Source organism: Ictalurus punctatus, chromosome 8 (assembly GCF_001660625.3).
Source record: "Ictalurus punctatus breed USDA103 chromosome 8, Coco_2.0, whole genome shotgun sequence".
NCBI lineage: Eukaryota > Metazoa > Chordata > Actinopteri > Siluriformes > Ictaluridae > Ictalurus > Ictalurus punctatus.
The window spans coordinates 15,837,559-15,853,370 of record NC_030423.2 but is presented as its reverse complement, the minus strand read 5'-3'; the positions used below and the strand labels follow the sequence as shown (position 1 = coordinate 15,853,370).

At 37.2% G+C, this 15,812-nt stretch overlaps 1 protein-coding gene across 3 annotated transcripts in view; it reads right to left on the bottom strand.

The window, feature by feature from the left end:
• Positions 1–15,812, bottom strand: part of macrod1 (mono-ADP ribosylhydrolase 1) — an 88,247-nt gene that overhangs the window by 20,403 nt on the left and 52,032 nt on the right. For 2 of the 3 annotated variants that reach the window (XM_047157214.2, XM_017474798.3), the window contains exon 5: positions 6,523–6,639. The exons of the other annotated variant lie outside the window; for it this stretch is intronic. In XM_047157214.2, the coding sequence (XP_047013170.1) occupies positions 6,523–6,639 (117 nt within the window). The remainder of the gene's footprint in view (positions 1–6,522; positions 6,640–15,812) is intronic. 3 annotated transcript variants of the gene reach the window in all.

Below are 15,812 nucleotides of genomic sequence, written 5' to 3'. Positions count from 1 at the left end.
AGTAATAATAAAGACTAATAATAAACACTTTAACCTGTATATTCATGCAATCAGCCAATTATGTGACAGCAGTGCAATGCAGAAAATCATGCTGATACAAGTCAAGAGCTTCGCTTGTTCAAAACAAACATCAGCATTGGAGAAAAATGTCATCTCAATGACCTCAACCATGGCATGTTGTTGGTGTCAAGTTAGTTTGAGTATTTAAGAAACTGCTGATCTCCTGGGATTATGACACACAGCAGTCTCTAGAGTTTACACAGGATGGTGCGAAAAAACAAAAAACACCCTGTGAGCTACAGTCCTATAATCAGAATGCCTTGTTGAGGAAAGAGGTCAGAGGAGATTGGACAGATTGATTGACAGAATGGATATGGCAGCTCAAATAACCACTTTCTACAACTGTGCTGAGCAAAAAAGCATCTCTGACAGTCTATACAGGATTTCATAGTTTTTTGTGCTTTTTGTGTTTTATGGAAAACTGCAAGCATAAGATTCTTCTTTTAAACTGCTACCAGTGAAGACACATATGTAATCATTCTATGATTAAAATGCAGGGCCGTCAGAGCAACAGGGGTGAGCTGCTGGCATTTGACCCAGCACTTTTCAAACTACTGGAGCGGTGACCCAGCACTTCAGGCAAAAACAGACAGGACTGACTCCGTTGAAAAACTGACCAAAACGTCCAGTTCAGCTGGGGGTGAGGCATTTCTCTTAAAGGGGATCTCCTTTGAGCAATAAAGTAATAAAATTAATTTAAAGAATATACATCAATATGCTTGATGTATGTTCTATTTGCAGTATTTGTTGCGGCACAAATAAATATCATTAATAGCTCAAATTTGATAAAATATCGTTAAAGGCATCAAATTTTGCCCCACTACTTTTGGAGTAGTGGTGCTGCCCCTGTTAAAAAGCACACCACAGACAACATTAAGTACACATTTTATTACTTTTCTAACCTTAAGAACCACTGGTCTCTCTAATATATAAAAAGAAATGACTGAAAATAACTGAAAAATAAAATTTAGCACCAAAAAAAATCAGTCATTTTCATTAACATAAAATGTAAAAACATAGTTTTAATTTTAAAATGCCAATTGTTTGTTTTATGTTAATAGGTATTCTTCTGAAGTTTCACAGAACACAAGTATTTATAAATTTTACAGCATAATAACAATGCATGCAGTTGCTTCAGTCAGGGTGATTTGCCTTCGCATTTGAGGCACAGCAACCATTTTTTCTACACTTTTGCGGAGGAATAGTGACTCACCAGACCTGATTTTCTTTTATGTTTTGTGAAAATGTTGCATGGTGTGCACAACAGTTTGCCTCCACTGTCATGTAAAACATCCGAATATTGTCTTTCACAGTGATGTTTGTTGGTAAATCCGACCTTTTAGCAGTACTCATGTTTGATGCACGTGAATCAAAGAGGGTGTTGGCTGAACGCATGTTGTGATGATGTCACACGACGCATCATGTCCCAAATCTGCAGAAAATCTATGGCAATTTTGAAAAATCGCAAGCTAGTCCGAATAGTGTGGAGTTTGCTTGATTTTGCGTTAACTTATGCGGTTGCAAAATCCTGAAGGGATTGCTCGGAAAACACAACCTGCTGTACCTTGAGGTGGATGCGCTACAACATCAGAAGAACGCATCAGGTTCCACTACTGTCAGCCAAGAACAGGAATCTGAGGATGCAGTGGGCACCGAGTTTTTTTTTTTTTTTTACTTACCTCACTTTTTGAAAGTTTAGTCTGTTAAAAATCTTATATAATATCTTCTGACAGAAACTGATATAAAAATATCACTTGCTTCACTTCACATCATTAGTTTATCATGATGTCGTCTATGTTTCACAACTCAGATAGTGATATGATCACATTATTGTAGCATTAATTCATATGTAGAAAACTACAAACATGAAATTGCGGCACATGAGAAAATAAAGTGAGGCTTTACACCACATGTAGCTGTCCTTATAATTTAATCAGCTTGCAGGATTGTGCTCTTTGGTTTACCTTTATTTATTTTTTAAAAATGGCCCCAAGCCTGACCACCGCACACATTCACGTCTAAGGGAAATTTTTTATCGTAGCCAGTTTACCTACTGGCATGTTTATGGGTGGTGAGAGGCAAGCAGAGAACCAGACCATAATCTGAGTTCAGGATCGAACCGGGGACAACATGTGGCAACATTGCAGAATCTTTTCAAAGAGTCCTGATCAATTCAAACTAGGCTGGAGAAAACAAACAGAAAATTTCTCAACCACAAAGACTGCAATTTTTATTTTATTTTTAGCAGAAGTTTTAGATTATAGTAATTTGACAGTAAGCTTAAAAAAAGTTGGAATTGTCTTTAATAGTGCTGTAACACTAATAGTATAATAACAGTGTTATAATACTAGTATTATTAGTAACTAGATAGGGAAAGTTTGTCATGACAAACTGTGATGTTGGCTTGACAAAGCCAGTCTGAATGTTTAAAACTGTTTCACAAGCTTGAAGATAGTTTGAAGTTGAAAGACAGATAAAGTGGCAGACAAACAGAAAGACAGACAGACAGACTGTTACTGATAGAAAGATAGATGACAAATAGAGTGATACAAGTACTGTAGAAAGTACTGTAAATGGAGTGAGAGGGAGACACAAATAGATAGATGGGGAGAGTGTTATTAGTAGAAAGAGAGAAGGAGAGACAATGATACAGATAGACTGATTTAAAGAAATATGCACAGATAGCAAGGGTGTGTGTGCTTCTGGTAGATTGATAGAGAGATAAATGGAGAGAGTGTGTGGCATTGATAAAGAGATAGATGAAGTGAGAGTATCTGTTACAGGTACACTGACAGAATGAGAGGGAGAGAAGAGGAGCTTTAGGACATGTACACACAGGTTTGTGAGAGTTTTGACAGTTGGAGTCTGAAATCTTGAAGAGTCAGGGCCAGTTTCTGAACATGCCGTCACTGTGAGTAAACAGGAGCTTTGGTGATTTTTCCGATCAATTAGAAAAACTACAGCTTGATTAGAATAGCATGAAGAGTTTGGTGAATGTAGCTTGAAAGGTTTAGGAATTATAATCATCCAAATTTTTCAATGGAAGTCGATGGGACTTTTGGCCAATTTGAAAACCAGAATTCTTATCAGTTAAAAAAGTCATTGTACATGAAGTCAGAACAGGCTGAAGGTCTGTGGCGAGTTTGGTGCATCTAGCTTGAAATCTCTAGGAGCAATAGCGTTTAGACCTTTTGGGTCTAAGAAGAACAATAATAAGCTTAAACAGCAGAATGTTTGTTTTGTCAAGCCAATACACTAATAGTGGCAGTGACGTTTTGAAGCCACAAATGTACCACATTTTGCAAACATCGATATAGCCGGACAGATGCCTCCCAACACCTGTTGTGTAAAGCCTGAATCATTGAGGTTAGTTACTGACCGAGCCTGACACTGTTTCTGTGCTTCACGTACAGGGTTTGAAAGGTTTCGGCCTGCTCCAGTCAAACAGCGTTACTCGATCCTGGCCTCCTCCGTCACTCATCTTCTGCTTTATGCAAGCAGTTCAAATAGTTATTACACGGGAAGAAAGTGTCTGACAAACTGCAGTACATAAAACACAAATCACACACTGAATAACATACTCCAACAATTACTGCTAAAATATTATTTACTATTCTACTCCCTGCGAGAAAGAGAGCGAGAGATCTACAGGCACACAAATTATATGAAAGTAATGAGTCTAACAAAACCCACACAAAGGACATTTTCGAGAGAGGGTGTGTATGTATTGATCTAGCTGTATGTATAGCAGAGTATGCACACTCTATCTCTCTCTCTACCAACATGCTGCTAGGTAAAGGAGGGATGGGGATAGGGTCATAAATTAGGCAGGGAAATTACTGCTAAGTGTGCGAATAAATTAAAGTGCACTTGCTTCTGTAAACACTGTCTGACTACATAATTACTGAACACACTGTAGGAGAAGGAGGGAGGAAGGGAATGGAGACATAGCAAGAGAGGGAGAGAGAGATCATGAAAGACCAGAAAGAGGAAAGAAAACTGCGCTTGGTTGGATAATGTGCATCTGATTTCCACAGGATGACTCACAAATTCACAGAGGCATTTACACCCATAAAACTCGTCTGCACTGGCATAAGGACATTTTCAATTAGACATGCAAGTACTTCTGTAAGTTGCTATGGGTAAAATTACCTGCCAAATGCTATAAATGTAAAACACGTAAATGTGGGATAAAATAAATGTGTACTGTTTTCACTTAATTCAAGCACAGCTTGAAGAAAGCTTCCCCTATGCAACCTTCCATTTATTTATTTCTTCATGATTTCCAGCAAATATTCTTTTACCAAACTGCAAAATTTGAGAACCAAACTCCTCACATTTTTGTAAATATTTGATTATATCTTTTCATGTGACAACACTGAAGAAATGACACTTTGGTGGACATTTTCACTTAGGGGTGTACTCACTTCTGTTGCCAGCGGTTTAGACATTAATGGCTGTGTGTTGAGTTATTTTGAGGGGACAGCAAATTTACACTGTTATTCAAGCTGTACACTCACTACTTTACACTGTAGCAAAGTGTCATTTCTTCAGTGTTGTCACATGAAAAGATATAATCAAATATTTACAAAAATGTGAGGGGTTTACTCACTTTTGTGAGATACTGTGTGTATATATATATATATATATATATATATATATATATATATATATATATATATATATTCATGATACATATATATCATACATAAATACATGATACATAAAAAAACCCCACATGCACATGGTATCCAGTGTCAACTAAACTTAGATAAACACCATCACATCTACAGTCGACTCCAGATTTGTTGGCACCCTTTAAAAAATGACATGATCAAAAATTTTCATACTACATACCTTTCCTCTAAAAAAAACAAAAAAAAACAAAAACCCAAACATGTTCATATGAGCTTCCTTTTTACACAACAGAATTATTCTCTCAAAAACATGCGTGCCAAAAATATCAGCACCTCAAAGACATTTTATCCTATATCCTGGCTGCCTCTGCCATAACGTTAATAACTGCTCGTAGGTGTATCACTGAGCAAGATGATGACAGCCAACTTATGCTGCCTTCCCGTGCTATCGGAATGATCGCAAATACGAGTTTATGATGTTGAACATGAATGACCCCTCAACTGGGACTCAGAGATCATTTTAATACCCAAGTTCCTGAGATGGGAGGAGTCCTAAACCTTTAGTATGGTGGAGAACAGTACAGTTTCTCTAGTGAAAGACAGGTTTTGTTCATTTTTCTAAAGCAACTAATTGTTAGCGCTTGCCGTTTTGGCCATATTAACTTATGTATATCAGCAACCACTCTATGAATGTTGTACATTTTCAAACCGTGAAAATAGCTTGTATTTGACCTAAATTCCATAATCAGCAGCAAGCTAGCTAACTGAGTAATATGTGTTATAGAAATATGTAGGAATGAACCTGGCGTGGTCCATGTTTCATGTTCTTTCTGCTAATGACACGATTTCCCATCGCGCTAGCGCTGGAGCATGTGGTGTGCTCTGAAACCCGAAGCGTGAGCTCAAAGCGTGAGCGCGTGCTTCCGGGTTTGTCAGTGACAGTGACTTTACTTATGACATGTGTGTTTTGTTGTGATTTCTGTCCTGTCTCTGTCCCTGTATCGTCATTGGTTGTTTCCCGTATGTGTCATTAGTCTCAGCTGTTTTGTGTTTCACCCCGATTATGTTTAGTATTTAAACCCCTCGTGCCTCTTTGTTCGTCGCAAAGTATTGCGTGAGTTTTACGTGTACCAAGCCTTTGTTCATAGTTTTGATCCTGTTCTCGTCCTCATTACTCGATTCCTGTTTAGCCTTGTTTATACCCGTTTGCCGATCGCCTGACCTATTGCCTGTTTTTGACCACACTATTGTCTCACGATTTGGATTTGTCTGCCTGTTTCTACTCTGATTAAGCTCTTATCTGCATTTACATCCGTCCTAACCCCCATTATGTGCTTAACGTAACAGACAGCAAAGCATGCGAACACGACATACTCGTAATTACCACTTCAGAAGTGGGAAGTAGGATAATTCCTATAGCAAATGAAGGCATAATTACATCCAAATCAAGACACAAATAGTTTTTGGAACAAATATTTGGCAATGATGACCTCTCTGGATTTGTACGCTGTTAAAACATTGTGGTCGGCGTTGAAGATTTACGTGCACAGACTGCCGAATACCGAAGGTGCTTGAAATATTCTTGAAGGAATGCACCAAGATCCATCTACAAGTGTCTCAATCAAATTTTTGACATTACTTAAAAAGGGTTAATACTGTTATTCTCTCTAATGTATGATATCAGTAATTATTAACTAGTAACACAGAAAAAAAATGACAGCTTCTAACACTAAAAAAAATTGCATGCGTTATTCATTTTTTGCTCATTTTCATAAAAGGTGCCAATAATTCTGGAGTTAACTGTACGTAAACAAAAGTGACTCACATCTGGCTGGCAGGCCATATGCTCCAGTTATCTTGGCCTCTCCAGTTTCACACCCTCCCAGAGTGGCACATTCCTTCCTAAGGAGAGGACCTGCCCCACGATGGATGGCTCCGTCCACTGCAGGGATGGGAAATATCAATGTTAATGAGAGTAAATGTCAAAATAACCACCATCAGAGAACCAGACAGAGGTTAATGCTAACGATACATGTGGCCTTGGATACAAACTCAATTCTGTGTGAGCTCAGACATCAAGAGCTACAGCACATCATGCTGCTGTTAATGTAAAGAATTTTACTTCCTGCGGCGTTCCAAGGAGCTGCTGTTCTCCGTCTGCGCATTTTGGGATGCTGTACAGAAACAGCTGCTTTCTCTCAGAATTGACAGCGGCATTTCATCTGAGCGCTCAAGGGCTTTTATCGCCCTGCTTAAAGAGCACTGCACTCCAAATCTATAAGAGTAACACTCTGATACAGAGAGAGAGATGAAGAGGGAAAATGTACAGGAATAGCAGAGAAGGCAAGAAATGGAGGTGAGGTGAGGCGTGGAGTGAGACGGAGAATCGCAACACGCAAACAGTTTTATCAGAAGTGAGCAAAACGAGAGCAAAGGAACAAAAGAGAAATAAAGATGATGCGAATGTGGTGATGAAAGATGGCCGAGGGGAATAGACTTCCTGTGTAACTGTAACACAAATATACACACATGATGATTAAATGCTGACTTCTTGTTAGCAGGTGTTAATTGGCTCTGTCTCTAGTCTACCAACTAGAGACCTGATAACATGTGGAAAAAATAAATCTTATGGCACATGCTCTTATGCCATGAATTTTCTTTCTCCCAAAGACAAAGCAGCATAAATGTGCATGCGCACACACACAACAATATATGCAGGTCTGTAAACACCAGTATCTCATTAACCGCTGCTCAATTTTATGCCTGATCTTGGATTGGTTTGGACTTACTGTAGAATCGCTGACTGGTGTCAGTGAATGAGTTCCTATCATTGGCTGATTAGCTGGTTACCATGGCAGCCATTAGCAGAAACGTTTGATTGGATCATGCACATCTGCCACAATTCCCTCGGAAACACACTTCCTCACCTTCTTTCTCGCTCTCAATATTCACCAAAATGGCACCAAGGTTTGCCACAAGGACTCCACTGCATGGAAAACATCAATAACTGCAAAAATGTTGGCCACCGATTTCTTTATTGATTAGTTATCTGGCTGCATGACTACAAATGTCACTCTCACTGAGACTGGGAACCATTTGAAAGATGGAGGAGGTGACACCTGTGGTTAGTCTTATAAAGCAGCGTGTAAAGTGGTTTACATTAAAATCCTCTAGGAAGTCAGTAAAACAGCTGAACTTGCATGGCAGTAGTGCAGGAGCACCTGAAGATGAAGCAGCTTAAAGAATGAATGGCAGTTATCTGTGCTGTACATTTGAGATAAGCTGCTTAAAACAGTGAGTGCCAATGCAGGAAATTCTGGCATCTCTTAATGTGTAATACTCAAACTAGTTGATTTGATGAGAAGCAGTGGGCATTGCAAATTTGAATTCTGATTTTCCAATGATAATCAAACAGCTATGCTTGAAAATACTTGTGGCGATAAGTAGAACAGAACATGCTCTATTGTTTGGTGATCTGGTCAGGATTTGGTTGAATAAGATATTTTTATATTCTTAAGATTCAAGGTAGAAAAACCCATGAACATCAAAGAATGTACAGGGTGTCCCAAAAGGATGTCTCCATATATAGTGGAAATTAATATATATATTTATATATATATATATATATATATATATATATATATATATATACACACACGCACATATGTGCGTGTATTTTTTTTTTAGATAGTCTTTAAAGCGTCATGAAACACTAAACTACACTTTCTGAAATTTTAACAGAGGTGTTCTTATCGCACATCATAAAAGACAATCTTAGCATTCGTTAATTTTAATTGTTAGGGAAAATTGGTTAATTTTGAGATTTTTTCCACTATTTTCGTCTTCCTGATTTAAAATCTCGTCATGTCACACGTCACAGGCAGTGACTTGGCAATGTACTATAGTACTTCGATGACGTGTCTGCGTCTCATAATTATTCATGAACCTGCGTGTTTTTATTGTATGACAAGATGCTGTCTCTTAATTATTCATGACAGCACGATGCTTTCCTACAGATGTACTAGATGAGAGAGGCGTTCAAATGGGTCGCAGGTGTTTATTTCAGTGGTGTAAGAGTTTTCTTGGGAGAGCTATGAGAATTGGAGAAAGGTGGACTTTTCCATCCCTTCAAATGAGGTATGTGTCTAATTTTTAACCTTAACAGTTTTACTTGCCTTTTGAGCAAATTAAACTGCTTAAAGCTCCGCGTGCAAAACTATGCAATGAAAGTCCACGTTGAAAGGAAGAGCCTTCCCTCTTTTATTCGTGAAATGCTCAAGCCTATTAACTAACTACCATTCTGATACTTCTCCTATCTGTGCTGCCTCCGGCTCGGGGAAAGCTATATAATAAAATATATTATAAAATTGTACATACAACATATATCATATATATAATAATAAAGCTCCTTGGGCCATCACATGCAAAACTATGCAACGAGAGTCCGTGTTGAAGGGAAGAGCCTTCACCTTTTTATTTGTGAAATGCTCGAGCCTATTAGCTAACTGCCATTCCAACACTTCTCCCATCCGCGCTGCTTCCGGATTTATTTTATGTTTTCCTCCATAGTCACGCCAGGGGCTAATTGTTCAAATAGATAGGGCAGAGGACCTGTACTTCTAGCTATTGTGTCTCCATTTAGCCCTGGGGATTCAGGAGGAGAGAAGTCCTCTACTTGCAAACTTTTTGTCACTATCCATCTTTATTGCGAGTGTTCAGAAGGCTCACCACCTCATCCTCCCCGTCTTTCCCTGCCATGCCCACTCCTCTTCCCTTCTTCCCACAGCCATCCACGCCCATTTAAGCTGCATTTTTCAAAAACATTGATAGGTAGACTTGAGCTGAAAGAGGGAGGGTTCATGACCCTTTAAGAATGCTTTTGACAAAGAACATACTGAAATCATTATTATGGCTGAATCAGGAAGCTGTTGCCAGTTTGCGATGGACTTTAACAGGAAACATGGCCAGCACATCACACACACACACAACACTGTCGCCAAACTTATTAACAAAGTAAAAAAAGACAAAGTGTTGTGGACCAACTGAGAAGTGGACGTCCACAAACATCCACTGACAAAGGCACAACTGACGTGGACTTGGAATACATAGTCCGCTATATAGAGGCTTTTGGAACACCTGAAGATTCTCAAAATTTTTGACTTGAAATTTTGATTTGATTTAGGCAAGATAATAAACTATTAAGTACTGAAGATATTTTTCTTCTCAAAAGGCAAAATGCTGATTAATCACTTAATTGAACAGTAATTGAAAAATACTTGCAAAAGGCCAAGGACATAATAATAAATTGATCCTCAAAGCAATTAAAGGAACAGATGGAGACAGACTCTGATGAGAACTTGAACTATTTCTGATATTCGAGAATCTTCGAGCATGGATAGTCAGTTACCTGCAAGGAAGAACAAAATGTCTGACTACATCATACATTTGATTTCCTTACTGCAGTTAATTATTAATGATGAATTTAATGTAGAAAAATAAATTCATGAATATATTGACTCTCCATAGAAAACTGTTATAAAACATCAAGAAAAAACTGCTACTGTGTACATTATACTCAAACATAGTACACTGGTGCATAACTTGTTTATTATTATTTAATAAATATTTCCTGTAGCCTAACATAAGGCCCTTAACATTTAACCCCTTAACAAAAACTGAGGGAGGGTATTGCTTTAAGCACATTTTCAAGCTGGGCCAGTGAACTGTTATCGACATTTGCTTCATCTGTGTTGTTCTGCTGATGGATCACACCATCGGGCAGGATCATTCAATCTTACGTGATTCATCACGGAGCTGGTTAAACTGCTGTCTGGTGCTGTGCAAATTGCACAACATGACTATCTCAGCACCAAAATATTGCTAGCTCTTTTTCAACAGTCTCTGTGAATGATGCAATGTTGCGAAAAGCATTTTATTATTTGAACATTTGCATCTCTGAGTAGATGCACTTAAAGACACACATAACAGTTTTCTTTCTCTTTTTTTGTCTATCCAAATAAATCAATAAACACAGAACAAGCACATTTCACAAACAGTGACATTTTACAGACTCCACAAGAACTTATTTACACAGTTAACACTGCACTGACTCCTAGACCTTAATCTCATAGCTTTATAATCATGTATAATCAAGAAGGTCAAAAGCATAGGGAGATCCTTTAATCCACACCCAAATGTGTACTACACCCGAGTGTCACTGTCCATTTCTCATCTTACCCTCCCTTTCTCTCTTTCTCTTCTTAATGCTGAGAGACTCTCCTGCTGCATAGTCAGTCCCTGGCTAATTATCACCCAGGTTCAGCAGGTCTTAACAAACCTCGCGAGTGGAGAACACAAAGAGATGGGGAGGGTGTGAGAGCACAAGAATAAGGAGAGGAGTCGCGTGAACTGGAGAGAGGAAAGTGTTGGGAAGAGAGTGCTGAAATGAAAGGAGAGGGGGAGAGAGGACAGGAGAGAAGAGGGTGCGTGTTTGGAAAGAGTGTTAAAGAAAATTGGAGAGAGAAGAGAATAGGAAAGTAGAGGGGAGGAAGATGTGTGTTTTGGAGAGAATGTGTGTGAAGAACACAAGGAAGGTGTACGCCGGCACGCAGGTGACAAAAAAGACGGAGTTAAAAATGAGAAAAGTGTTAAGAGCGCTGGCAAGAGAAGGAGCAGAAGGGCAGAGAGATGGAGGGGTAGTGGGGAAAGTGAAAGAGGGAGGAAGGAAGAATGAAAAAAGAGATGGGTGACATGGCAGGAAAGGACAGTGAGGTAATGGTCAGGACTAAATCAGGAGCTTTGTGTTTGCGAGACTGCATAAAACCCACATCAATACAACAAAGTGCAGCTCTGCATTTGTCTTTCAGTGTGTGTGTGTGTGTGTGTGGTAGTTCTGATGAGTAAAAATGTGAAGCTTAGATTTATCACTGGTATTGATTACCTCACAGCCAGGCACTTAACACCGGTACACAGACACAAGCACAAACATACACACACAAACACACACATTAAAGTCCTGAGTCAACACAGTAAGAAATTACTTTATTTGCACAGCACTCCACTTCCATCAGCTACAGAAGAAATCATCTTTCACACACACCACTCACAATGGTAAGTAACCTACAGTTCTGACCAACTACTAAAAAAAATAAAAAATAACCAGACTGTTTTCTCCTCCACAGGGACTCCAATCTGCTTCTGCTATTCTTATTATCAGTTTTCTCACTTCCATGTTTTCATCAATTTTCTTTTATTGAACATCAAACCCTGGAAAATTGCACATTTATAATTTGTAATTTATGTCTATATACTTTCTTATGTATGTTTTATAGTAGAGATGGTACTGATCCGATCCCCAGGATTGGTATCAGGCTGAGAGTGGAAAAAATAGTGGATCAGGATATCAGAGGGGGGGAAAAATAATGATTTTAAATCAAAAGAGACTGGAACTATATTTGTGAAATACATTTCTTTGAACAGTAAATGTTTACATAAAGAGACTTGATTGTGATTTTTTTTTTTTTTGTTGCTATAATTGATTATTATATTTATAATTTACTATATTTGCAAAGTAAGTGATTTTTGTGTGAAAGCTAAGAGCTTCCGTTAAAAAAAAAAAAAACATTTTGAAGCTTAGTAGTTTATAAAGAAAAAAAAACTAGAAAGGTATCAGCACCATAGTTTTAAGTATATTAAAGTCTTTTGTCATAAATTGGTTTGGAATATTCTACAATTAAGCATTTTGGGGTTTATTAAATAGAAACGTAAAAAAGTTAATACATTTAAGTAGGAAACATGTAAGTGAACCGAACATTTATGATGTAGTTTATTTGAAACCCCTCAAATCTAATTGGAAAAGGCCTAGATCGGAATCTTTCTAATTAGGCATTTGTAGCACATAACACACATTGTCTAATAATTAGTAGCATAGTCTGTGTCTTTTCTCTACAGGTTTAATGATTTATCCATCAAGTGCACTGGCCTTTAATAAAGCAATAAACCTTATTAGACTCCCATTAGGATTGGTTACCGGGTGCTTAAATACAAAGAGTTGGCTATTTGTAATATTTGGTTGATATAATATTTCCTTCTTTAATTAAGAGGAATGTGAGAAATGTGATGAATTTTGGAACTGTATTTGCTGTTAATGTCTTAGACTAGACAAAAAAAGTCTAGCACAAAAGAGCAGCACAGAGGAGGTAAAAGTACCAAAAAATCTTAAGTAATCTTAAGCATGACTACTCATCTAAACACCTGAATACTCCGGTAAAAGTACAGCTTCAGAATCTTCACTCACTTTAAAGTAGAATACTATAAACTCTTTTACTTAACTGACTTCACACAAGAAAAAAACCAAACAAACCTCAAATCGCACACTGATTTGAAACGCTAAATTAGTGCCCATTTCATGAAGGAACACTGGAAAACATTAACTAAGGCTAACTAACAACAGTTTTATTCCTAATCTCTCAAATGCCAGTTAGCATGATAACTCTTACAACACAACCTAGCTGATCCCTAATCACAAGCTGTAACAATATACAAAGTTTACATAGCAGCAGATAGATTAGAGTGATGGGTATGAGGTCTCATTCTCAAAAAAAAGCATTGATTTGTTAGGAATTTCGATCAACTCCTTGAAGTTGTCTGATGCTAAAAATTCACCTTCTGACTTTATAAATGTATGATTAAAGAGAAATGTAGTGTTGTAGGGTTTGAAAATGCATTGAGCAGAAGATTTTTCTCCTGAAATGCTAGTAAAAATCAAAAGTATTAAGTGAAATAAAAACTCAGTAAAGTACAGACACTTAAATCCTACTTAAATACAGTAACAAATTCTCCAAAAGGTCAACAAATATGCTATCATCATCAATTTTTGGATTTTTCTAACTCTTAATATTAATCTCAAATATTATAAGATGTTACAACAATGATGTAAAAATGAATGAAGTCATTTAGTTCTACTTCAGAAATGAACCGTAACGTCCAGTAGCAAGGCAATAACATAAAAAAAGAAAAAGTTGGATAAAGCGGTTAGTAATTCAGGCTCTGCTCAAGCTGTGCCATCTGATCCTATTGGGGTCTTTCTTGTAAAATAGGTGAATAGATTTTCACCTCTCTTATTATGATGCACCATCCACAAGCTGTTATGTTTTGTGCTTCCATGCATTGTCTTTTTAGCACTTGTGAGTCACATTTGTTTGTGTTATAAATTATATTTTAATGATGCTTAATAAATCCGAACCTTTCAGGGGAGATTTAACGTCCACCTTGAATCATAAATGGATCACTTGCATTTTTAAATTTCAATGGGGATTGTATGGACGCTTAAGGTAACAGCTGGGTGTTGAGAAGTGGATGGAGAGAATGCTTTTTGTTAGTGTTTGTGTGTGCATGTGTTTTATCTGTCCAGATGGTACGCATTGATTTTCTGATGCTGTGGGTGCAAGTCGGGTGAATTCTTACAGCCAGAAGCTGCCAGTACGAAAGTACAGGCGGCCATTAAAGGACCTGTTTAAATGCTGTTTAACACAATGTCCAGTACAGAACATATAAACACAGAAATAATATACAACAGTGGTTCTCTGGGACTTTTTAATTTAATTACACAGGTGGAAATCACAGGCCAGTGTTATCAATGTTATTATATTTATTGTTGAGTTTTGATAATTATTAGCCTATTTGACTGGACACACGAACTCAATGGATTTAATCTAAAGTTTACAAAAAAAAAAAGCCTTATAAATATGTGGATGGAATAAAATGCTCTATTTATACAATAAATAAACAATATACACGGTGTCCCAAAAGTCTCCATACATAGGGCAAATTAACACTTTTTAGCAAAATGTCTTCCAAAATTACTTACTTAGTTTATATTATGTGTACAGTGACCTCTAATAATATTGGCACCCTTGGTAAATATGAGCAAAGAAGACTGTGAAAAATTGTCTTTATTGTTTAACCTTTTGATATTTTGTAAAAAAAACAAACAAACAAACAAAAAAAACCCACAAAAATACTCTGCACTCATGGATATCAAACAATTGCAAACAAAACACAGGTTTATCCAAAAAAAAAATATGTGGTATGTTTTGGCAAATTCAGATGAGCCTTAATGTTCTTCTGAGTTAGCAGTGGTTTTCGCCTCGCCACTCCATGGATGCCTTTTTTTTTGCCTAGTGTATTTCTGATAGTGGAGTCATGAACAGTGACCTTTATTGATGCAAGTAGGTCCTTTGATGTTGTCCTTGGCTCTTTTGTGACTTCGTGGATTGCAGTAATCAGGCCTGGTTGCATCTAGTCCAGCTGAACTCCATTATGAATGCTGTTTCATAGATTTGGGGAACTACTGTGGCTAAAATACATTTTCACACAGGCCCTGTTGGTATTGTATACCTTTTTTGCTTCAATAAATAACATCATTTAAAAATTGTTTTTTGTGTTTATTTAGGTTGCCCTTGTTTTTATCTTAGATTTTGTTTTTATTTCTGAAACAATTTAGTATGAGACATACACAAAAACAGAAGACATCAGGATGGGGGCAAATACTTTTTCACAGCACTGTATGTAGACTTTTGGGACACCCTGTATTATTGTACACATTTAAATCATGTTCATAAAATAAATATTTACTGAGATAGCCCATGGAATTTATTTTACATTTCCAGGAGTCACTGAAACACAACAGCATATAAAAAAAAATACAACTTGACCGTAGATTAAAAAAAGACTGTATTTTACGGTGGGGAAAATAAGTATTGAATGCGTCAGCATTTTTTTCATTAAATATATTTTCAATGACGCTATTCACATGAATTTTTCACAAGACTTTGGTATTAACTCAAGAAATCCACAACTATAAAGTCCATAAATAAAGTTATGTGTAATAAAGTGAAGCCTTTTTTTGTAATGACAGCTTCAAGACGCTTCTTGTATGAAGAAATTAATCGGCTGCAGTATTCAGGTGTGAGTTTGGCCAATTCTTCTAAACATACTGTCTTTAAATCTCGTTCAATTGGATTCAAGTCAGGCGATTGACTGGGCCATTCTAACGCCTTGATTTTTTTTTCTCTGAAACCAATTGAGAGTTTCCTTAGCTGCATATTTTGGATA